The sequence below is a fragment of the Giraffa tippelskirchi genome, chromosome 2 (assembly GCF_054371585.1).
Source record: "Giraffa tippelskirchi isolate mGirTip1 chromosome 2, T2T-mGirTip1v1.2.pri, whole genome shotgun sequence".
Taxonomy (NCBI): Eukaryota; Metazoa; Chordata; class Mammalia; order Artiodactyla; family Giraffidae; genus Giraffa; species Giraffa tippelskirchi.
Window position 1 is genome coordinate 190,671,399 of NC_137276.1, and position 26,216 is coordinate 190,697,614.

Here is a 26,216-nt window from a genome sequence, read left to right on the forward strand (position 1 = left end):
GATGAGTTCTATAAGTCCTTCTACTGAAACATCGAACCTGAAGTTGGTCTGGAGATCTCCAAACACAGAAGGACTCAGAATTGTCTGCACAGCTATTTCAGCTGACAGCAGAGCCAGTCCAAGCCCAGAGCCAGGTCACCTGGTTTCAGGCTTGGTTCTGACACCATCTACTGACAAAGAGTGTCTCCTTGCCCAAATTCTACTCAGTGTCCTCTGAACCGTCTTCTCACTTTGACCCCGATTTTGAGCTTCCGTTTCTGTTTCTGCATAGTCAGTTTAGCCAGAGTCCCCCCTCCTCAATATCTGATCACCCTCCATATCGGATAAGGTTCCTCATCTACCTCTCCAGCCCCCAGCTGACATCTGACCACCCTGGCCCTCCTTCAGCAAGAATTCTGTTAGGTCCATTTAGCCAGGTTCCCCTTATGTTTCCTCTTAGTAATTTTCCATCCACTGACTTGCACTCCCCCCATCCCAGCCTCCTTGTTCCTTTGCTATAAATTCCCAGTTGTTGTGTTTGGAGTTGATCCCAATCTCTCTTCCCAATTAAAAAAAAAAAAAATTATAGTAGCTCTCCTAAATAGAGTCTACCTTACCATTTTTTAAACAAGTGTCATGAATAATTTTTTCCTTAACATTGTCTACCTAATCTCCTTGGCTGTTAGTTTATTTATGTGTACTCTGAAGGAAGGAGACTGAAAGACTTCAGAAGTCCTTTTTTAAAGTACCAGGAAGATGCCAAAATGAGTATGTTTTGTGTCGTGAGGTTATCCAGACCCCTCCCTGGCTTGGCATTTTCCTGCATGATTATTGACAGTAGAAGTCAATGCACAGCAGATAAAATGGTTTTCCCCCTCTGATTAACTGAGGGGTGCCGTGGGTAGGAGCAGCTGTTGCCTTTGTTTTTTGCAGACCTGCTCAGGGGCCTTTTATGAACCTCTGATCTGCTTTTGTGGGTACCACAGTTCAGCAGCCTCTGCCTGAAGCCAGGAAAAGCTAGGAGGATATAAAATGTGAAGAACAGCCCTCATCAGTATGTAAGCCCTTTGACTTAATAGCACCTGAATTATGCATTGTGCACATAGACCTATAACTGAAAATGCTGCAGGCTTTCCCCTCACTCCTGCAAAGACAATTTCCTCAGGTAAACTTGCTTTGTGAAGGAAACCTTTACTCATAGGTTTTTATTACCACCATTCCAGCTCTTTATTACTGGAGACTATTTAAGTTTGAATCTTCCAAAAAGCAGAAAATATTTAAGTCTATTTAAAGTCTTCTCGCTTTGAAGAGTGTTTTTCTGAAGACATCCGAGCCAGAAAATATAGAGGAAGCTGACCAGGAAATGGTGAGATCAGATGCAATTCTTACAGCAGGAATTCACTCATTAACTCTGGGTCTTAGCAATCACCCACTTTCCTGGGTTTGCTTCCTTATGAGTTACTTGGATAGAAGACAGTAACACCTGTTTAGCATTATTCTTGAAAGGTGCACAAAACAGGCAGAGTGTCAGATAGCTTTAAGCTACATTACTTATTTGACTGTGTGGTGAAATGACCTGCAGTTTTCTTTTTCTTATTCTTCCTATAGGATAACTGTTTCAGCAATGTGCTTTATGGATTTCAGCAGGTTTCCTCTTGACACTCAAAATTGTTCCCTTGAACTGGAAAGCTGTAAGTGTAACCTCCCGATGGAGTGAGTACCTGTGGTCTGAACACACCATCACATACTTGCAGTAAATAAATAGACTCTTAACAAGCATGTGAATATTTTGATATAAGTTAAATATGTTTATCCAAAAAAGCTTATCGATTGGTTAGTTGGCTGGTCTTTTTGGTAAGAATGATGATGGCAAATTGTCTTGCAGATGAGAAGATAAAAGAGTCAAGAAAAAAATGCTTTGGTAACTACATATTCTGCAGTTTCCACAATGATTTTAAAGGAACAGCTCCCTAAAAAGGTGTATTCTTGCTAATGTTATTAACATAGAGTGGCAAATTTAGAAAACTCTGCCATTTATGTTCTCATATGAATCCCAACCTTCCATTAAGTATACCTCGTTTCCCCAGAAAAACCCAGCTCTAGATTTAGATCACCCAGTCAAAGCCCTGTCAAGGGGCATCTGAGCCAGAGCCCTGTCAGTTACTTAGATCCATGCCCACCCACCCCACCCCCCAGCCATTTTTGACATGACTTATTAAAAGCTGACTGCAATTTTTCATGATGCAGGTGAAGTGCTGGGAATCTCAATGGATGTCTCCTACAGAGACAATTCTCCCCAAATCCATTGGAAACGCTCTATCAAACTGTTTGATCTTACAAGAAAATTTTCTACAAGCCCAGCTCACTTTGCAATTTCATCCAAGAGGGTCACAAAACCAAAGTTTGAGGCCTAAAGCCTTGGCATCAGGCCTGTGAGTGAGCGGCGGTGCCATGACATCACAGTGCACACAGACAGGGGAGCAGCTGTTTGGAGAGTTTTTACAGCATCATGTGGGGATGAGAAAACCCAACCACACTCTGTCAGTAATCAGGGTCTAATTTTGGGAGGTGTTTTTTTTTTTTTTTTTCACGATATGGGTATTATCAGTCTTTTGGCAAACATATATTTCAGAACCATGACATTGGACCAGACCCTGGGGATACAGAACTTTATAAAACACCCTCATGGACCTCATGGAACTTACAGGAGCTCATTCTAATTGAAGGGATGTTATTTTCTTGTCTTAGATGCCTACAATGAGGAGGATCTAATGCTGTACTGGAAACATGGAGACAAATCCCTAAACACTGATGAGCATATTTCCCTGTCTCAGTTTTTCATTGAGGAGTTCAGTGCATCCAGTGGATTTGCTTTCTATAGCAGCACAGGTGCAGTATTTTATGTGGACAAGTCATGAGCATTTATTGAGCATCTGCTGTCTGCAAAGCATATGTGGCTAGTCCTGAGTCCAAACAAGCCGCCAGTTTGACCAATAATATCATCCTTCTTTTCCCAGCAGCCATCTCTATCTTTGCAATACAGGTCTTCTTCAGCTGACGATGGGGTACCTCCCAGTAAACCCATCCTGAGTTGAAGTACGTTTAATACACCTAACCTCCTGAACATCATAAAGTAGCGTAGCCAACCTTAAACAGGCTCAGAACACTTACATTAGTCTATGGTTGGGCAAATCATCTAATGCAAATCCTATCTTAAAGTGTTGACTAGCTCCTGTAATGCAATTGAACACTGTACTGAAACTGAAAAAACAGAATGGTTGCCTGGGTACAGAACGATTGTAAGTATGTCAGTTGTTTTCCCTCAAGATCATGGTGCTGACCAAGAGCTGGCTTGCTGCCGCTGCCCAGCATTGCAAGAACATATGGCTAGCATGGGAAAAGATCAGAATTCAAAACTGGAAGTACAGTTTCTACTGAATGTGCATCACTTTTGTACCACCACAAAGTCAAAATAAGTCAAAGCATCCTAGGTCAGAGACCATCTGTACACATTTCTGTCTTTATCATGTAAACACCTTTAACTAGATGTCTTGCTTCCGCTAGGCCCCTGCAGTCTACTCTTCATATAGCAGACAGAGTGTTCTTTTGAAAACATAAAGAGCACAATTCTTTCCTGTTAAAACCCTGTGGTGTTTTTCCACCAAACTTACAGCAGAATTTAAGCTTCTCATCATGGCCCACAAGGCCCTACATGATCTCTCTCTGCCTAAGGCTCTGACCTCACCAACCACCGCTGCCTGGTCTCCCCACTTCTTGCTTGTCTTCAGACACACTCACCTCATCCACCTGCAGGAGTTCTGCTTTCACCTTTCTTTGCCTGGCGTGTTTTCCCTGATTTTTTCATGACCAGCTTCCCCATTTTGCTCAGAACTTTATTCAAATATCATCTCCTCAAAGAGTGCTTTCCTAGCCACCCTATGTACAATAAACCTCCCTCCTCACCATTCCTCTTGTGTATTTGTCTTCACAGCACTAACCACTTCCTGAAATACATCTCTGACTGCTTCCTTGTCTGAGTGCCTGACTAGAAAGAGTGCAGGAATCTATCTGTCTGCCTTGTTCACTGTCTCTCACCCAGCACCTCAAACATGCCTAGGGCATGATAGATGCTCAATAAATAGCAACTGAATGACTTGATCAGTAAAGTGATTCTTGCACTTTATATGCCTATGAGAAGTACAGATATTGGGGAAATTTTCAATTTTATTTCAATACTTCTGTATTTTTTGTTGTTACACAGACATACTTTATAATGAGAAAGATTAAAATGGGCCCCTGTATGTGTGTGTGCTCAGTCACTAAGTCATATGTGACTCTTTTGTGACCCCGTGGACTGTAGCCTGCCAGGCTCCTCTGTCCATAGGACTTTTCAGGCAAAATACTGGAGAGGGTTACCATTTTCTTCTCCAGGGGATCTTCCCAACTCAGGATCGAACCCAAGTCTCCTGTATCTCCTGTGTTGTAGGCAGATTCTTTACCACCAGCACCACCTGGGAGCCCAAAATGGACTCCTAACATTACTTTTTTTAAAAGAAAAGAATAAAGCATTTTGAAAGTTGTGCTCAAATATCAATTTATTAATGATATGAGTTCATTCAAGCATTTCTTAGGTTTCAAAAGGATCAGCATTTAGAAATTTATTTTAGTTCACAAGTAGGTAGTAGTTCTTCCTCACATTATCCATGAATTACCAAACAAGGTCACCTGAGAGCCAAATTCAAGTGTTTTTCTCAAATTAAACATATTAGTTTCATAAAAATATTTTATATTTTGCCTTCATTCCTATCATTAAAACAACCACCATAACCACCACTCCTAAATCAGCTATACAGAAAAAACTACAATTCTGGCTCAGTTACAAGAGTCAGAAATATAGTTACAATCATAAAACCTTAGCTTCCATTTGGTAGTTGAACCATCAGGTCCTCACTTATTCCCCTTGGCATTGCCTTCACCAATGCTTGTCAATATTAACAAATTGATGAGGACCTCTGTCCCCTCATGCATCTCAATGTCCCTCAGAATCATGCTCTGTTAATTTAGAAGGAAAAAGAAATGACTGCTGCCCTTGGGGGATGCATTGAACAGTTATTCTTTATTGCAGCATAACGTAGTGGCTAGAAGTACACGCTCTAGAGAGAGACTGCATGAGTTCCAATTCTGGCTCTACCACTTATCAGAAATGTAATCTTAGACAAGTTGCTTAATCTCTCTCAGCCTTAATTTCCTCATCTTTAAGTTGGTTTCATAATGCTTTCTACCTAGTAGACTTGTGAGGATTCATAACAACACATTTCAATAACTTAGGATTCTGTCTGCCATACTCAAAAAATACTAGCTAGTAGCTATCATTTTCACCATTTTTATCAATGTCATCATCTTTAGCCTTTCAACACAGAAGCCTTAGCATCAACAGGCCATTGAAGGTGACAGTCTTTGGACATAAAAATCTTCTTGAACATTGTCTTGGACTAACTGCCCAGTTACTGCCCGCCTCTTCCATTTTCCTGCTGCCAGTTCTCCAGCCCTTCTCTCTCTTTCTTAAGCTTCCTTTCTTTCTACCATGTGGCAACCAGATGGAGGTGGGTGGACACTTCCACCCAAAATTTGGTTCAGATGTCAAAACTGGTGATGGCACACAGATGCTGAAAGGGTATAAAGAGATTTATTACTTACATAATGAGGTTTTCTAGAGACAGCAGAGCAGGCTTCAAAGCATGTCTGAAAATGTCTTGAGAGAACAGGAAGGGGCCTCTGACTTGGGGTTCTGTGGTGCTTAGAAAGTGGGACTCAAGTGAGGGCTCCTTGCATGGGACCATGTCTTCATGGTTTAATCTTCCCATCAGTAAAGAGAGAACATCTGGCTTTCTTCCTAGCTTTCCCAGGTGTGGAGCAGAAGGAGAAGTGGAGCTAGAGAGCGATCAGTAGTCAAATATCAAAAATAGAGTCCTACTCTATTTATTCCACTCCCAAAATGAGAGCTCCACCCCTTTCCTGAGCAGCACTACCTTTCCCGGTGGGTAAAGGGAGCTCTTCCCAGCTACGTCTTCAACAACAGAACTATCCCTCGGCTCCCCTTTCCAGAAAAAATGCAAGACAGAGCAACATGTCTCCTGCTTGTTTGCCAAAAAAAAATTATTCAGAAAATTATGAGTTAAAAAAAGATCTCGTTACCTAAATACATTTCAGAACTTAAAAACATATGCGTATGTCTTTATGAAGTACTTGCCAGCTTTTCCTTATCCCTTATAATCTCACAATAATTATATGAAGCTATAACATCAGAGATGCTATTATTCCACTCTATAGCCATAATCAAAATTCTCAACTGCAGACTATAATAAAGTGGGCTGTAACATGAGTAATACAAGACAATGAGTAGCTTAAAAAAAGGCATATTTTGACCTTAGAGTACACTATATCAGGTATCTTTTATTACCTTTAGTAATGAAATTGTTTAGTGTTCCTGAAGCATATCAGCTGATAGTGAGAGAAACTAAAACAAGTAGGAAAAAGAAGGGTAACCAGCAGTTAATTAAGAATAGAATACTAGGCATACAGTCTGCAAATTCAGTGCAGATTGAGTAGGTGTATGTTTTAGGCTAAGTGCCTAAATGTTTACCTGATCTGTCTAGTAAGTTTGCCATCTTGGGTTCAGAAATTACTACTGAGGAAGTAGAAGAGTTCTCCAACTTTGCAACACCTATAATTTAATTTTATTATTTTTAACCTATAGTCCCTATGACCTGAATAATTTGGATCACAGTAAACTGCATTTATATAGAAAAATTAATCTTACCACTTATTTATAAAATGAATATTTTCATTTTTTTCATTATTCATTGCTTACTTTAGAAAAAATTTAATAAGATTGGCATCAGTTGTAAAATAAAGCAAGATGATACGAAAGAGAAATGTGAGAAAGAAAAATGTAAAATAAGCATAAGTTACCATACAGAATCTAACATGTAAGTTATCAGGAAATGGCATCAGAGAAGTCCTATAGATGGTCCAAAAGCATGCTCTAACCTTCTAAACATGGTTCCTTGCAGCCAATGTGAAATGGGAAACTGAACAAACTATGCGTATTGACATGATCACAATTGGTGCTTTGATCAGTACAAACTAATACCGACATGAGTTTATATAATTCCAACAAGAGGCAAAGAATCACCATTTGGCTACTTTTCAACAGATTAGTATAGAGAAATTAATGGTACCCTTGAAACTTTGAAATAATAAAAATAGTTTACAGATACTCCCTTCCCCAGCCCCTCTTTGAATCCCTAGCTATCTGGGTCCTAACTTGGAATCCAATGACAGAGGAGCTGCTGTGAATCTTTTCCTCCAGATGAAATGTTTCATTTCATTTGTTATAGCTCATAAATGGTTTATTGGCTCTTGCATCAGTCATTAGCCATATATTGAAGACTTTTTCACCTGCAAAAACACTGCAAACACAATACATTTTGGAGAAAGGTCTTTAAAGGCCATCCCACAGAATATAATAACCATTCATCCCTGAACAGCAGATATGAAATTTAAAGGAGAATCTTTCAGTCAGATAATTAAACCTATTGCAATTCAGTTAGTTCAACCAACATTGGAGTCCCAGGTCCTATCCCAGTACTGGGTAAACAAGGGTGTGTTAAGTTCCATGTTACCTAAGAGCTTGGAGCCTAAAGAAGCAGGTTGTTATCATTAAGTATGGCATTTCCACACACACACAAAAAAAGCCTGTTCTGACAAAAACTTTGGCTTTTCCTCATAGGTTGGTATAATAGGCTTTTCATCAACTTTGTGCTAAGGAGGCATGTTTTCTTCTTTGTCCTGCAAACCTATTTCCCAGCTATGTTGATGGTAATGCTTTCCTGGGTTTCATTTTGGATCGACCGGAGAGCTGTCCCCGCAAGAGTTTCCTTGGGTGAGTCTTTCTGTACCTTTGTGAAATGTTAATGTGGGAGAAATGTTGAGGAGGGTGAATGAATTGGTGATATGTGGAGAGGGAAAGAGGGTGATGGGTTAGTAAGGATAGTTATGTTGTGCACTCAGGTTACAGTATTTGGCTTGACAGCCATAAGGGCATTTAAATTGTAGCTGGACTCTTTCCTCGGAAACCAAGACATTCAGTATGAAGACTGCACCAACTGACCCAAGGTGGAGGATAGGGAGGAGAGAGAGTGAAGTTATGAAGCATAGACAGCCTCACTCCACAAATGGCTCTTTTCTGCCTTTCAGGAAAACCTCCCTATCTCTTGCCCACTTTGCCTCACAAACCCTTACATTGCAGAAGTTTTCAATTCAAATGAATTCACAGTCTACTATTGGTACCTTAATAAATTACCTCTTGGAGAGCTGAATGCTTGAATTTGAAAACATAAGCGCTAGTTAAAAAAAAATTAGGGCATAGCCTGTTAATAAATACTAAAATCAGAATCAATTGCAGCAGAATTTTAGGTGTCATGGGACTTCAGAGACTTCAAATGGGGAAACATTGCCAGCCTCATTAACAGGTGTGATTGTCACTCTGTCTAGAGACGTCACATGCCACTGGCACACACAGAGATTTATGAAACCACTTCAGACCCACTTAGCGGTTTTGATTGAGTCCTTACAAAGTAGAGTTGCCAAGATAAATACTTAGACAACATGTTACTTAATGAGAACCCAGGAGTCAATCCCACCTGCATTCTTGGCTGGTTTGGGGCAGACCTCTCTCATTTTGGCTGATTTTGTTCTTTCACCCATAACGCTCTATTTAGGGAGAAGATTGTTATGAGTGGTTCACAGTCATCATAATTACCACACAATTCATTCCAGAAGGAGTGATTTCTAGGTTAATGTTGACAAATTATATGCATACTTCTAAAGATATTTTAAAGACATAAATTGTCATTAATATTGATGATTTGTTCACCTCTTTCCCCTACTAAAAGTTTCAGTTCACAAGCATTTGAGTCTTGAATGTCTTCAACGGGGAAAAGACCATCTGAATGAGTAACTAAATTATTGTGGCTGTTCCTTTATATCAGACCAGCCTGGTCCTGACCTCAGACAGCAGTGGGGCAGTATAGACCCAAAGAGGAGACTAAAGGCCCATTTCCAGCCCTTGAGACAGAATGAGAAAGGCATTCAGTCTCTAAAGGTTTATGGACATGAGTTTCAATGGGATCCCTGAAGCTGACTGCTTAGCTCTTATATCATGAAAATGACAGCAATAAAAGCTGGCTCTCAGGCAGGTTAGACTGAATGGGCAACACTGAAATCCTGTGCTTCTTGTGTCTACAGAGTTAGGAAATTGCTAGGCAGATTTATATAAAATAATATACAAATCAGAAGTGTCCCTCCTTCATTTTAATAGAGAGAACAAACATTTCTAGAACACTACTATGTTCTCAGGCTTTTGTTTCCTCCCACTCTCAGGTTCGTTGAAAGATACTTTGCCCTCTGTTTTTTTTTTTTTTTAATTAATTTATTTGTTTATTGAAGTATAGTTGATTTACCGTGTTGTGTTAGTTTCAGGTATACAGCAAAGTGATTTAGATTCCTTTCAATTATAGGTTATTGCAGGATATTAAATACTCTGTGCTATGCAGTAGGTCTTTGTTGTTATCTCTTTTATTTATAGTAGTGTGTATCTGTTACTCCCAAACTTCTAACTTATAGGTGTACCTAGTGGGGAGCAGAGATCCAGCCCAAGCTCCTTGGCACATGATTTGGAGTGACATCCTCCAGAGGAAGGGATACCTCTTACTAATTTGTACAAAGATGGAGTTTGGGCTTGCAGAAGCCTTGTAATTGCTAATCTCACCTCCTTTTCTTCTTGCTCAAGTTCAACCCTACCACCAGAGTGATACCTCTATGACACAAATGTGATCATCATACTCTCAATCTCAAATGTGATTGGAGTAAATACACTCAACTTGGCATTCAAGGTGTCCCCAGAGGCTTGTCAGATAAAATACAGGACACTGGGTTAAATTTGTATTTTAGTTAAGCACCAAATAATGTTTTAGTATAGGAACATCTGAAATATTGCATGAAACACACTGATATTGAAACATTATTCATTGTTTATCTGAAATTCAGCTATAACTGAGTATTCTGTGTTTTTATTTGCCAAATTTTCAGCCATACCCCTGCCCCAAAATACTTGCCCTAATAGTGAAAGTAGCTCAGTTGTGTCTGACTCTTTGCAATCCCATGGACTGTAGCCCACTGGGCTCCTCTGTCCATGGAATCCTCCAGGCAAGAATACTGGAGTGAGTTGCCATTTCCTTCTCCAGGGGATCTTCCCAACCCAAAACCCAGGATCAAACCTGGGTCTCCTGCACTGAAGGCAGATTCTGTACTGTCTGAGCCACCAGACTTACCCTAATAAGCTTCAATCAATTTGAATATTCATTGTTCTCAAACAGGCCCTCATGCCTATCTGCTTATCTCACCTCTGGACATTTGTTCTGACTCCCACTCTACCTAGAATGCCCTTGCTACCTGTCTTTCTCTGGCAAATTTAGCCACTTCTAAACAAGCCAGAAGCCTTTACTGATAGTTTCAGGCAGGTATGGTCTCTCTCATCTTTGAACCACAGAGCACTGTGTATCTATCCTAAGGAACCTACTTCATCTATTTCATGTTCAGCTGTGGGGTGGGTTGGTAGCTCATCTTGTCTTCTCTATTAGAATATGAGTTCTTCAAGGATGGTGACTAGCACAGTGCCCTGCACGTATTTTGTGCTTAATATATAGTTGTCAGACTGCCAGTGTTTCGCCCACCATGTTTTTAATAGCTGTATTTTAGTTACTAACTGAAAACAATGATGATTGATTTCTCATTAAGACTCTTCTGCATTTGGGTTCATTTTCTGACTGAGGATGAATCATTTGCTGGTTAAAACGCTTCCACGTCTGTCACATTTCAGATAAAGAACAATAGAGGCAGAACAGCACATAGTATCAATTGTGATTAGGCAATTCTATTACTAGAGATAATAGCAATCATAATTCAGACTATGTATTGGATTAAAATACTAGTCTATGATTCCATTCAATTTTACGTGGAGAAAGAGTGAAGAACTCTTACAAAGTTGTTCAAGGATGATTTTACTGTCATGAAGGGTTCTCTTCTCCCCTCTCTCATCCTCTTCCTTCCTTGCTTGCCTCCATCATTCCTGTTGGGCCCCTCTGCATTCCTGTTGGGTATCCCCTCCATATACAATGTATGAAGTAATGGGGTCATTTGTCAGGAAATAGACGATATTTCCTGGCAGAGGAAGGCAACTAAAACTTTCAGACATGTATTCATTCATAAAGAAAAATGCACAATGGAGGATATGCCATATACCTGGAAAAATAATACTTAGAAGCTATTCACTTTACCATTATAGAAGTAACTAGAACATCTATGCAGGGGACTCCGGCACCACATCTGTGAGATAATGGTTGGTACTTTCTGTCTAAAGAGGAGTATTGGGATATCCAGCCTACCTTCCTCTCCCTTATATCACTTAAGATTTTCTTTCTGCCTTGGCCCACAGGGAAAATGTTTTTACTCATTTAAAGATGAATGTAGACATCTTTCCTTTCAAAAGAGCTCCCTACAACACAGCTACTGAGGGGGTGAACTGACCTAGTAGTTCTAAGTGTCATCTGCAGGCCCTCCTGCCCTCACAAAGATCGATGTATGTAAACTGCATAGCTCAGGGCTACAATGGCCAAAGCATTCAACCAAAGCTTCCTTCCTTTCTCTAGTTCCCCCTCTGACTCCTAATCCAATGGTCTTTGCACTGCATCCCATTTAATCCATTCAGAAGCTGAGATCATGCTGAAGTTCTTCCATAGCTTTCTCTCTCACTGTCCGCCCATCCCCCAGAGGCACCTGAAGTCTGATCTGAGCTGTCTGTCAGTTACACCTCTTTAGTCTTCTGCCAGTTCAGGAAACACCATCCTTTCCTGGCATGGTGCCCCACACCCCTGACATTTGCCTCATCATGTATGGCAAAATATAGCCAATGAGAAATAAAAATAGATAAACAGTCCTCCCCTGACTGAAGGGCTCCTAGGATCTCATATGTGACCTTAAGAATTAATAAAAGGGGAGAAACTGCACGGCTCAGGGAAGTTGAGTCCCAGGGGCCAGACTAAATATTGTCTCAATGTTTTCCTATCTATGCATAGCGATTTCAGTAGGTGGGAAGATAATTCTCTAATTCCAACACAGGCCCTTTCTTTGACTGAATGCTCACTTCATATAATTCAAAACTCCTTTATTGCAGTGTTAACTTTAATGGGCTTAGAAGGAATACAATTTGTCAAGATTAATGTATTTCTAAGGGGCGGCTCAAGACATAATAAGTGTGTTTAATGTAGCTGTAATACTCCTCACTCTAAATTCTATTGCTTTAGGAATTTATACATCAGTTTTCTCATCCTTTACTCCCTTTTCCCCACTCCCCGCCCTCCTCATTTGCTTCTTTTAAACAGGAAAATCTAGAATGCTGGTTTCGAAATAAATAAACTAACCATTAGTTAGTTGGGCTAAGCACCCTTATAAAGAAAATGACTGCTAGTTTATTGCTATCTGGCAAATATAAATGATCCAATCCCCTTTTATTGACTCAACAGTCATCAATTTGAAATACATGACAAGAGCATGTATTTGTGTGTTTTTCTAAACCCTTATTTTGTGCTAAGCCTCATGTTACTGTCACTGAAAAAGAATCAAGTTCTATTTTCTGTATCTTCAAAACCCAGTAAGAGGAAACATTTAAAATTTTTTGAACAAATGAGGTAAGTGACTAAACAGGAATGGTTCCTTTAGGATTTTCATAGTTTTACCAGTGAAATCCTGATGGAATAAGACTTCTGGCCTCTTGAAAAGCACAAAATACCTTCATGCTTCCTGACATAATTCTACACTCAGTTTTATAGCATCTTGTCTCAGAGATACTCCATATATAGACACTGGTCTATAATCTTAAAAACAAAAGGAAATTTCCTTTACAGGTTCAGAATGAGAGGCCACAGGTTTGCATGAAAAAAAGCATAGGTTTCTATATTCAGAGAGAAGGTTTCAATTCTGCTCCTGACAAAATCCAGGCTAATCAGCCACTCTCCACTCATATTTCTTTTCAGCAATTTGTGGCTAATATTTACCTAGGTTTGTGGTGGGTAAACATTCAATAAAGGCAAACTAGTTTTATTTATTAATCTCAGGTTCAGCTATACGTACACTTGTACCTTAATAAAAATTTCATATCTCCATGTTTATGTAGCAAGGAATGCTAACAGTATCCACCAATATGCAGACTGTTGACATGACCATTGTTGGGGAGACCTGCGACTCAATGAGTCAGTGGCCTGCATGTAATGGTAACTGCTGGAGAAGCATTTAGGTTTCTTATTCTGGAGTTCAAATCCATGTGAAGGTGAGATTTCGGGCCCTCTAACAGTAACTGTCAGATTGCCAAATTGCTTTGGTCTCGACCATACACAGGAAAAAACTTAATTTGAAATTGAATAGCTCTGTAGCACTGTCATTGTCTTTGATATGGGCCTCCCTCAGATGAAAACCTTGCAGAATGATAGAATTTGTTGAAAAGGTAGGAATGTGTGGGTGAGAGCTGTCCACCTGCTGTGTCTGTACATTTTAGGAGTAAATCACAGTGTTCTTCCTGCTGTTTGGGACTCTGTCTGCTGACATTAAAATGTCCTCACAACTTATAAAAATCATTAAGGATTCCATTTGCACCTCCCTGGTGGGAAGTTAAGAAATAAAACCACGCCAGCCAGCATACATTTCGAATATTTACAATACTAGGCTTTCTCTCCAGGCAGTACTCTTGCAGCCTCCCTCTGAGAAATTAGTGTAGACACAGAAGCGCTCTCCCTAAAGTTGTCATTTTTATTAAGGAAATCTCAGTCGCTCCTTTCTCCCTTGTCCCCGAGAATCTTGATCTCATTACCTCTGATGCCCAATGCAGGGATTAAAGAAGGGAAAGGAAGAGAAGAAAAGGAAATGAAAGGGAAAGCAGTGAGAAGGGAATAGTAGGGAAGAAGTGGGAAAAATAGGAGACCGAGTAACAGGAGGAGCGGGGCAAAAAGTAACTGGTGTTTAGCAGCTGCTTAGTAAATACTTACTCGGAACCAAGCCTCCACCACCACACTTTCAATCTGAGTCTCAACTGAGCTGTAGTTTCAGTAACAAGGGACAAAGAGATAGTGATGACAATGGCCTGTAAGTATTCTATATGAAAGAAAAGTACAGGGACAGCAATCTTTAATGCTACTAAAGAGCACTCCCTGACAAACAAAAGATTTAAGATTGACATGAAGATACTTTCTTAACAGTAAAAGTTGTGAAATGATGGGGAATAGTGGTGGAAATGGTTTTAGAATTAATTTCTTTTTCAGAAGAATTTTTTTTTCTATGGCTGATTCATGTTGATGTTTGGTAGAAACCAACACAATACTGTAAAGCAATTATCCTTCAATTTAAAAAATTTAAAACAATTGATGGGAGTCTGGTTGCTTTACAGTGTTGTGTTAGTTTCTGCTAGACAGTATAGTGAATCAGTTATACATATATCCCCACTTCTTTGGATTTCCTTCCCATTTAGGTCACCACAGGGCACTGAGTAGAGTTCCCTGTACTATGGAGTAGTTTCTCATTAGTTATCTGTTTTATTCATAGTATCAATAGTGTATATATGTCTGTGCCTCTATTTCTGCTTGCATATATATAATAGAATATTACTCAGCCATACAAAGGAACAAAGCTGGGTCATTTGCAGAGACATGGATGGACCTAGAGGTGGTCATACAGAGTGAAGGAAGTCAGAATGAGAAAAACACATAACATATATTAATGCATATATGCAGGATCTGAAAAAAAATGGTAGAGACAATCTCAGAAGAATTTTTAAAAATCAAATATGTTTTTACTTTTCTGGGATGGTTAAAAGAGGCCCAGCTGAGCATGGGAGCCATGAATCCCTAGGGACACGTCTCACCCTGGAAACTTTAGCTGGAGGGAAGGGGAACATCATGGACAGTGGGGCTGAGGGTAAGAAAAAGACACAGGAAGAGAAACCCAAGGAGAGGTTCTGGCTTAGGCTCAAGCTGTACTCGGTTGACATGCTGAGATTCCACGGCCCTCACACACCTGTGGTCAGCAGATAGCAACCTGGAAATGTCCCCCTTGGTGTCCTCTGGCCCTGGAACCTGAAGCTGAATGGTGCTGTCACTGAGCTCATCACTGTTCTTGAATGGCAGGAATCACCACGGTGCTGACCATGTCCACGATCCTCTCTGGGGTGAGTGCCTCCATGCCCCAGGTGTCCTACATCAAGGCTGTGGACGTGTACCTGTGGGTCAGCTCCCTCTTTGTCTTCCTGTCGGTCATTGAGTACGCAGCCGTGAACTACCTCACCACAGTGGAAGAGCGGAAACGACTCAAGAAGACCGGGAAGGTACTGCCTTGCTTTTACTACTGGATCCTTTTTGGAATGTGAGAAAGGCTATCCTCATCCGCGCCTTCTCCTGGCAGTGTTGCAACCCTTGTATGAAGTTCATGTAACTTGGCAGAATGCAAGTTTATGACAAATAATCTTGAACTTTATTCTTTCTGCTCTGTGCTGGCTGGTTTCCTTGGCATCCCCAAGGAAGGTTTTGCCAGGAGGTTTTCTGTATGAGGAATTTCTTGCAGTGTGCTCCCCTCCACTGACTCTAACCCTTGAAAGGAAGGGGTTGATGTACAAATCATATCCTTTCATGTAGATGATGATGACGATGGTGTGTATGTGTGTGTTAGTCACTCACCTGGTCTGACTCTCTGTGACCCCATGAACTGCTAGTCTCCTCTGTCCATGGAATTCTCCTGGCAAGAATACTATTCCAGTATTCTGGAGAGGGTAGCCTTTCTCTCTCCAGATCTTCCTGACCCAGAGATTAAACTGGGTCTCCTGCACTGCAGGCAGATTCTTTACCATCTGAGCCACTAGGGAAGCCCAATGATAAAGATAGCTAACGTTTAATGAGTGTTTCTTATCTGTTGGCTTTGTGCTAACCACCCAACATATTATATCACTTAATTCTCACTGTAACCCAAAGAGGTCAGTACTTTATCACCTTCATTTTACAGAGGTGAAGTAGAATCAGTTGGGGAGTACTTGACCAAGGTCACACAGCTTAAGAGGAATCAGGATATGCTTCTGGAGCTCTCTGACTCCAAAGGCTGTGCTCTCAACCAGTAAATGATAGATCTTCACCAAAAGCTAGGATTTATTTTTTCTTTTCTTGTCACTCAGGTAAGTGGTAGAGCATAAAGGAAGGTTCTTCTCTTCAGCATATACAGGGAACAAGGTGCCTTCTGGGTCCTAAATGTTGTCACATATTTCTTGTGACATTGCTTTATCAATCTGGATTGATTGATCTCTACCTGCTTCATTCACAAAGGGTTGGGGCACCAATTTCCTGTTGTTATGAGAACTGAAACATGGTATTTTACTTCAGAAACCTAGCAGATCAAATTAATATGTGTGTGTACATACATACACACACACAAATTAATTTGATACACATATATATGTGTTGTTGTTGTTCAGTCGCTAAGTCATATCCAACTCTTTGCAAGCCCATGGACTGCAGCACTCCAGACCTCCCTGTCCTTCACCATCTTCCAGAGTTTGCCCAAGTTCATGTCCATTGAGTCGATGACGCTATACAACCATCTCATCCTCTGCTGTCCTCTTCTCCTTTTGCCTTCAATCTTTTCCAGCATCAGGATGTTTTCCAATGAGTTGGTTCCTTGCATCAGGTGGCCAAAGTATTGTATATGGCCAAAGTATGTGTGTGTGTGTATATATATATTGTGTATATATATATATTCATATATATGTATATATATATATATGCAATAATTTTAATGTGATATATTCACACTGGTTTAAGAAGAAATTCTTAAATGAGTATTTATACACACCAAAACGTTATTTAATATTTTTTATACTTCTAGTGAGAGTATTTCATCCTTTTTAAAAAGAACATTTTTATATCCTCTTCTTGAACTGAACCCTCATATTGGCTGCATGATGTAGGCCTTAGAGAGGTTATTATCTCTATTTTTAAACTGAAACAGAGGAGTTTTAGTGAAGTGATTTGCCAAAAGATCCACAGCCAACAGACCTGTAATCACAATTCAGATTGCCTATAATGCTACTTCATTTTTAAAATTTCATATCCTTTGAGTCAAAGCCCTAATGGAAGCTGATTTTGCTTCATCAGAGATTCTTTAGTTCCTTTTGTCTACAGCATGGAAGTAGGTGTCTCTGTCACATACACACCCACAGTGACTGCTATGCAGGTGTGAGAAAATCAGGAGATTGTAGACAAGTATGCAGTGATCAGAATGCTCACCTCACCTGGGATTTGTTAAGATTCTCACTCAGTAGGTCTGGGTGGGAGCTAAGAGTCTGAATTTCTAAGATGGCCCAGACTCCACAGCCACACTGTGAACAGCAATGATTAGGTAAGCTGTGAAGTGAAAGAGAAAACTGTGATGAGGAAAATAATTTTGTTCTTTTTTAAAATTTTGTTTTGTCTTTATGTGGGGAGTGGTTAAGTGAAGAAAGAGGCACTGTATTGGTTTTGGCCACCAGTATCTAGTCCTTTGACTCCCAAATACCTACATCTTCGCCTTCCCACCCGTACCCCCAACCACCCCCACCAAAACACCTGTGCTCACATAACCTGAATTTTTTTCACTTGATCAAGTTGTACACAATCTTCTGTCTACAGAAGAGATTCTTTTGAGTTAATAAGCATCATTCACTTTAAAAGATATTTTTTATTTTTAATTGTAGTAAAATGCACATAACATAGAACTTGCCATCTTAATTGTTTTTAAGTGTACAATTTGGTAGTATTAAGAATATTTACATTGTTGTAAACAACCAATCTCCAGAAAGTGTTCACCTTGCAAAACTGAAACTCTGTACCCATTAAACAACTCCCTATTTCCCTTCCCCCCACCCAACCTCTGGAAACCACCATACTAAGCCTCCTTCAAAGGTGCAGTTATCTCAAAAAAGAGTCCTACTTGCCCTTCATATGTTTGTGGGACAAAGGAAAGAGCACAGATTTGGAGTCAGAAGTGATGCCAAACCTAACAACCTAGCTCAGTATCCCAGACTGTCTCATTCTGTATATGCAAAACGGTGGAATTCCTTCTCTATTACCTTGTTGTGAAGATCAAATGTTATAATAAATGCATCTGAATTTTTTGAAAACTATATAGCACTACACAAATGTTACATTCTTATTGTGACTAGTGCCCAGAGCATATGCTCTGAAGGAGTAGCAGTTTTGGGAACAGGCTGTTTGAGATCTTTAAAGAGATCTTTAAAGGGCTGGGATCCTATGGTGAGACACAAGGAATAAAGATATATCTGCAGGTTTGGGGGCTAATCGATGATACCTCTCCTCTCTGTACCTGAGTTGGGAAACCAGTTTGAGGGAGAGAGAGATATAGCAGCCAGATAGATAGATGTGATGATCTTACCTTTGTTACTGGTAAAGTAGTTTGGAGAAAGTGCCTTAGATCTGTAAGCCAGGAAAGAAAAAGGAAAGTGAAGGCACTCAGTCGTGTCCGACTCTTTGCGAACACATGGACTGTAGCCCTACCAGGCTCCTCTGTCCATGGGATTTCCCAGGCAAGAGTACTGGAGTGGGTTGCCATTTCCTTCTCCAGATCTTCCCAACCCAGGGATTGAACCCAGGTCTCCCACATTGTAGTCAGATGCTTTACCATCTGAGCCACCAGGGGGTCCCACTAATATTTCATCCCTATATTCAATGTACTTACTCTCCTTGGTCATGGGCAAATTTTGATGATTCAGGATTTCCCTGTAAGGACAGTCTCCTTTACCTCATTTCAGAGAACAAACCTGGACACCAATGCAGATCCAAAAGTAACTCCAAAGGGGCTAAGCCACACATGCTAGTTCCCTCCTCCAAACCCCTCAGGTAGAGTGATTGAGGGATGATGGGAAAGACCAGGACTGTTAGGCTACAGAGCTCCTCCCTGTGAAACCATGAAAGAATCTGCCTGCAGTGCAGGAGATGAGGGTTCGATCCCTGGTTCAGGAAGATCCCCTGGAGAAGGAAATGGCAACCCACTCCAGTATTCTTGCCTGGGAAATCTCATAGAAAGAGGAGCCTGGTGGGTTACAGTCCTGGGGTTGCAAGTTCAGACACAACTTAGTGACTAAACCACCACTAGCACCAAGCAAAGCTCATTTCCTACCATCACCCCATCACCACCATCACACACCTGTCCCAACCAACCCCCATCCCAGCTCCCAGACACCAAGAGCTGGGAGAATAGCAAGGGCCATGGAAAATTTGTCCCTAGTGTTGACCTTTTCCCAGAAAGGAGAAAGGAAGGTATTAATATTTTATTTCTTATTCTTTCACCCAAATGTTTTCCTAATTCTAGGACTTAGAATTCAGTCTAAGACAGTCAAATCTATACTTTAGATATAATATGCGTTAGTTGTGTGCTTATTTGTAAGCTGGAGAGAAAAAAATAAAGACTAGTTCAAAAGCTATTTCTGTTGAAACAGCCAACTTACCTACTTGTAGAAATTAGCAGCCTGCTGGTAAATTGTGCACTATAAGACTTAATCAGTTTTAGAGATCTAAATTATCATAATGGAGAAAGAAAATGGTACCCTTGTCTTTCAAGGAGGACTATATGTTTTCTTAACATGCTAATGACATTTTTGGGACTTCCCTGGTGACTCAAACAGTAAAGAAACTGTCTGCAATGCAGGAGACCCATGTCTGACCCCTGGGTTGGGAAGATCCCCTGGAGTAGGAAATGACAACCCACTCCAGTATTTTTGCCTGAAGAGTTCCATGGACAGAGGCGCCTGGCAGCTACAGTCCATGGGGTCACAAAGAGCTGGACACAACTGAGCATAGCACCACAGTGACATTTTTATTAAGATAAAAGTGCGGATGTTCAGTGAGATGACTCAGCAGTGTTCTGGGTGGCTAGCAAAACCACCAAGGGGACTATACACAGTTATTCTATCCTCCGATCCAGAGTTGAATATATTATTAATGTTATCATTGGCTATTGGTTAGTAATTCAATCTTGATGTTATTTCATGTTTATTTTACCCATTTTCATCTTACTATGGAAAGTTTCTGGGACTAAAACAAAAAGGGACAATGCAACTCGAATATGGTTCACTGGTTAGTTTACTGATTGCACAAAATCGTCCCTATGTGTCTTGAATTCAGTAAAGTATTAGGCGTTTGAGTCAGTACAAACAAAATACATGTTTTGGCAGAATTTACTCTGCAGCCTCCCATCTGACTTCTGAGTACTTTCATCCAACAGTAGCCTGTCCATATTTGTTCATTTTTAAATCTCCCTATAGATCAAGAAGAGATATTGTTTTCTCAGAAAACAATTAGTCACAGCTGCTTCTGGGACCCTGCTCTGTACCAGAAAAGAAAAAGTGAAGTCGCTGTCCGATTCTTTGTGACCCCATGGACTGTAGCCTACAGGCTCCTCGATCCATGGGATTTTCCAGGCAAAAGTACTGGAGTGGGTTGCCATTTCCTTCTCCAGGGGATCTTCCTGACCCATGAATTGAACCTGGGTCTCCCGAATTGCAGGCAGACGTTTTACCATCTGAGCCACCAGGGAAGCCTCTGTATCAGGGAGAACCACTATCTCCCTCAGAATAAAACCTTCAAGAAACATGGTACTTACATTCAGTCAAGCAGTGGAGCCAGAAAGCAGTGATAATTCACTCCTCAAAAAAAAAAAAGCCAATTTCAAGTTGTTTAATTGAGCTGTGTTAATAACATTTAAAGGTACTTTTCAACAAAAGTGGGAAGGCTTGACCAATTTGCATTTTAAAAGAGCAGGTAAAATCATTGGCTACCTCCATCCCAAATTCAAGCATAAATGGATCACCAGATGCTATTATAGGAGAAGGCAATGGCAACCCACTCCAGTATTCTTGCCTGGAAAATCCCATGGACAGAAGAGCCTGGTGGGCTGCAGTCCATGGGGGCGCTAAGAGTTGGACACGACTGAGCGACTTCACTTTCACTTTTCACTTTCATACATTGGAGAAGGAAATGGCAACCCACTCCAGTGTTCTTGCCTGGAGAATCCCATGGACGGGGGAGCCTGGTGAGCTGCCGTCTATGGGGTTGCACAGGGTCGGACACGACTGAAGTGACCTAGCAGCAGCAGCAGCAGCAGCAGCAGCAGCAGATGCTATTATTCTGTTTGGGGACAAAACAAACAAACAAACAAAAAAACCACTGATTAAGCATACTGCTATGTTTTTTCTAAAAAGGAAAACTACATTGAAAAACAAGTCCATTTAGTTGATACATCATATTCCATTTCAATTCACAAACTTAGAGCAAACAATTCACACTACTCAGAAACAGAAAGGAACAGCTGAAACAATGTTCCCTCTTGGAGAAACAAACATTGAGTGTTACAGTGTATCTGCTACTGAGGCTGCTGCTAAGTCACCTCAGTCGTGTCCGACTCTATGCGACTCCATAGACTGCAGCCCACCAGGCTCCGCCATCCCTGGGATTCTCCAGGCAGGAATACTGGAGTGGGTTGCCATTTCCTTCTCCAGTGCATGAAAGGGAAAAGTGAAAATGAAGTTGCTCAGTCATGTCCGACTCTTAGTGACCCCATGGACTGTAGCCTACCAGGCTTTGTCCATGGAATTTTCCAGGCAAGAGTACTGGAGTGGGGTGCCATTGCCTTCTCCGTACAGTGTATCAGGCCAGGACTAAATTAGAAAACATTTTCAATTATAGTTGTGGTACATTTATTTGTATAATGCTCAAATATTTGTATAATGCTCGCTCCTTAAATCCATATTAAAAATGAATGTCTAAGATGATGTTTTCCATTTATGATGAAAATGACTTTTAATCAGACAGCAGAAGCAAAACTAGAATTTTACTCTTTAAAATAAGCAAAGCATTCTTGCTGCTGCTGCTGCTAAGTAGCTTCAGTTGTGTCCGACTCTGTGTGACGCCATAGACGGCAGCCCACCAGGCTCCCCCGTCCCTGGGATTTTCCAGGCAAGAACACTGGAGTGGGTTGCCATTTCCTTCTCCAATGTATGAAAGTGAAAAGTGAAAGTGAAGTCGCTCAGTCGTGTCCGGCTCTTCGAGACCCCATGGACTGCAGCCTACCAGGCTCCTCTGTCCATGGGATTTTCCAGGCAGGAGTACTGGAGTGGGGTGCCATTGCCTTCTCCAAAAGCATTCTTGGTATTGATTAAAACTGTTTTAAAAATCTGATTGTTTAGATTTTGACTGTAATTCCTTCTCCTAAAACCATATTCATGATTTACTAACAAAGTCTTTTTGTTAGATTTCTAGAATGTACAGTATTGAGACAACTCAAGCCATGGCCTTCGATGGTTGTTACCATGACAGTAAGACTGACATGGACCAGACTTCCTTTTCTCTACACTCAGAAGAGGATGCCTTGCAAGGAAGATGCATAGGCAACCTCAGTGCAGATTCGCCTCGGATAAAGAGGAGAAAATCCCTAGGAGGGCAGGTTGGTAGAATCATTCTGGAGAACAACCATGTCATTGACACCTATTCAAGGATTTTATTTCCCACTGTGTACATTATGTTTAATTTGTTCTACTGGAGTATTTACATTTGAAGAGGAAATACCAATTGATAAAATTTGTTTGGAGTCAGATTATGTTTAAAACAACAACAAAAACCACCAACAACTCTTAACTATAAGTTGGATGGTACCAGACTAAACTGGAGTCAGCCAATCACCTGTCCTGTCCTAAAGAAAATGTGAACGTTGACTGATTTACATCAAGGAAAGAGTTTAAGGTCTTACAAGAATTTGGCTCTATCAGTAAAGATTACAGGCATGCATAGTATGGAAAACCAATTTCCATAGGAAAGGGCTTTGTACCTACTTTATCTGGACTCTCCTTGCTTTCTAAATGTAAATTATCTGCATTTGAGTGAAAAATTAAGCTGGACTATGCCCATGGTGGCTCAGATGGTAAAGCGTCTGCCTACAATGCGGGAGACCCAGGTTCAATCCTTGGGACAGGAAGATCCTCTGGAGAAGGAAATGGCAACCCACTCCAGTACTCTTGCTTGGAAAATCCCATGGACGGAGGAGCATGGTAAGCTACAGTTCATGGGGTTGCAAAGAGTCAGACACGACTGACTTTTCACTTTCAGTAAAAACTTTTCAATTCCAATAATTCAGGGCGACTCTGTTCCTTAGTGCTAGACAGCTGTCAGATTCCCTGACAGTATTGGATCCTTCTGAGGAGGAATATTAGCATCAAGGTGGCACCATGGACTCTCACACAGCTGAGATCCTCGTGAAGGGCTTCCTTCTTCCGTCTCCAATCAAGTCTTTTATCCTATTTTACTATTGTTTCATGCATTATTGACACCAAGCAGGACAAAAAATCTAAACGTCAGTCTTCTCATCCTAATATTAAGTTGATATTATACATTAATTTTCAATAATAGCATCTTGTAGTTATAGCTTTCATACCTTTTTGGAAGTATTTAATTAGTTACCTTTGTTTACCAAATGTTTATTGACCTCCTGCATGTACTGGGTACTTTATTAGGTGTTATATATACTAAAAGAATGAATACAAAATGACATTCCTGCCATCAGTCAGTGCACAGCATAGTAGGAACAGTGAAATGGCAGCTATAATAAATAATAAATGTAATGGATGTTAAAGTAAAGGTATATGTACTGTGCTAGCGAAGTTCTGTAAAGGGGATGCCAAAAGAAGGAAAAGAACATCCACAATGGGATGTGGGCTCTTAATTTATAAAAAATTAAAGATACTTCCAGACATGGGGTTGAGTGGAAAACACTGAATGAAATTTGTGTATCCCATAGCAATCTTTAGTAACTTTGGTTGAACTAAGTAAATAGGGTCAGGTGGGTATTAAATAAATGTTTGGTAAGTAGAAAAAACCCCCAATGATCAGCATTCATTTTGTAGATTGAGAGTGTGCATGTTTTCATGTTGAGTATTTGTGAAAAAGATTCCATTTAGAGATAAGCTCTTGATAGGAAATATGAAGTATTTCTCATCCTATTTTGATTTCTGGGATTGAATTAAGGGAAATAAACAGTGTATTACTTTCAGGTGTCTTGCCATTTATTTTTACCATAAAGTGAACTAAAATTATTTGAATTATTTCATGCCAGGTGAAGAGACAAATAATGTCCTACTTGTTTACCAATAACATTGGTTTTGGTTCTCTATTGTTAATGACATAAAGTTCTAAAAGCTTATTTTCCTCTTGGGTGCAAAAGGCAAATTCTTTCTTTATTATGATTTCCCTCATGGGCAGGCTAATTTGGGGATATTTCATCCTATTTTCTTAATAAAACTCTCCGATTCTTTCAAAACTTTCTAAGCATTATATTTTTCTAGGAAACTGTCCAAAGTTGAGCTAATTTAATTTATTTTAAAACTTTCTCTATTTGATTGTAGATAGACCATAAATAAAATTTAAAACTATTTATTAAATAGTTTTTAAGCGTGACTTAAAAGGGATAGGAGAAGGCAATGGCACTCCACTCCAGTACTCTTGCCTGGAAAATCACATGGACTGGGGAGCCTGGTAGGCTACTCCATGGGGTCACTAAGAGTCGGACACGACTGAGCGACTTCACTTTCACTTTTCCCTTTCATGCACTGGAGAAGGAAATGGCAACCCACTCCAGTATTCCTGCCTGGAGAATCCCAGGGATGGCGGAGCCTGGTGGGCTGCGGTCTATGGGGTCGCACAGATTTGGACACGACTGAAGCAGTTTAGTGGCAGTAGCAGCTAAAAGGGATAATATTTTCTAGGATTATATTTTCAAAATGTAAAACAGATTAATATCCTAAGTGGATCTTTGAGAATTTGTAGCTATTATTTAAGCAAAATACTATAGTTGGATTAACATTTCTGCTTCTAATATACTCTGTATATAATTGATGCAAAAAAAAAAAAAGAGAGAGAGAGACAAATCTACAAATGAACAAAGCAGATCTACACAGTTCCTTTCTTCTGACTCTCTGGTTTTTCAGATATTGCCTCCTTTCTTCTATTTGAACTGTAACATTCAGGACATCTAATGCTTCCCTTGGGCATATTCATTTCACAATTTAAAATCAAATGCATCATTGAATACATTTGGCAATCTAGACTAGAAAAATGAGTCTCTATCACACCTCACTTACAATCGGCAATCCTCTTGAGGACCATTAATGCACAACTGTTGGCCAACCAAACGTAACTTTTGTTAATGTCTAGAAACACAGACATTTTATCTTCAGTAATAAATGTCTAAAACATATTTGCTGCTCAAGAGAATTATTAGAGCATTCAGAGTAAGCTGCTAGGATTTTAGCTCATTTTCTTTTCAGATCAGTGACTGCTTGATAACAGTGAGGACAGAGCTGTTCCTGTGAGCTTCATTTCTGCTGGGGAGCAACAAGGTTTCTGGGTTTGGTTCTTATTTCATGAAGAATGAAGTCACACTTACCTGGGAAATCTGTGAGTGACAGACAGCATATAATGGTTACCTCATTGTGATTTTCACTTCATTTACTGATTACAGTTCTGGAACAGACTGTGTGTGATTGTTCACTGAGGGATAAGCTTGGATAAAATAGGAGGATTTCAGAAAATAAGTTGCTTTCCAAGCTTAAGAAAAATCCAGCCAGCTCTATAAACTGACTAAATATAGAAACAGGCTATTTTATAAGGATTGTGCTAAAAAACCTAGGAGCAGATATATTTTAACTTTATCGTTTTTTTTTCTGATTACAAAAGAAATATAATTTTATTATAAAAATTAAAAACAACAATCATCAAACAAAATCCACTAAACAGTTTTCATTTTAATGAATATTCTTAGAGTTTTTCTATGCATAACATTGTATATTTCTAACAAAATCATTTTGATGTCATGGGCTTCCCTTGTGGCTCAGCTGGTAAAGAATCCGCCTGCAATGTGGGAGACGTGGGTTCGATCCCTGGGCTGGGAAGATCCCCTGGAGAAGAGAAAGGCTACCCACTCCAGTATTATGCCCTGGAGAATTCCATGGACTGTATAGTCCATGGGGTCTCAAAGAGTTGGACACG

The 26,216-nt window shown here is 40.1% G+C and overlaps 1 protein-coding gene across 1 annotated transcript in view; it reads left to right on the top strand.

The window, feature by feature from the left end:
- GABRR3 (gamma-aminobutyric acid type A receptor subunit rho3) overlaps positions 1-25,702 on the top strand; it is a 79,630-nt gene extending 53,928 nt beyond the window's left edge. The window contains exons 11-16 of the mRNA XM_081572566.1: positions 1,588-1,670; positions 2,728-2,868; positions 7,772-7,924; positions 15,273-15,469; positions 22,432-22,623; positions 25,496-25,702. Coding sequence (XP_081428692.1) covers positions 1,588-1,670; positions 2,728-2,868; positions 7,772-7,924; positions 15,273-15,469; positions 22,432-22,623; positions 25,496-25,540 — 811 coding nt within the window. The 3' untranslated portion in view covers positions 25,541-25,702. The remainder of the gene's footprint in view (positions 1-1,587; positions 1,671-2,727; positions 2,869-7,771; positions 7,925-15,272; positions 15,470-22,431; positions 22,624-25,495) is intronic.
- The last annotated feature ends 514 nt before the right edge of the window (positions 25,703-26,216 follow it).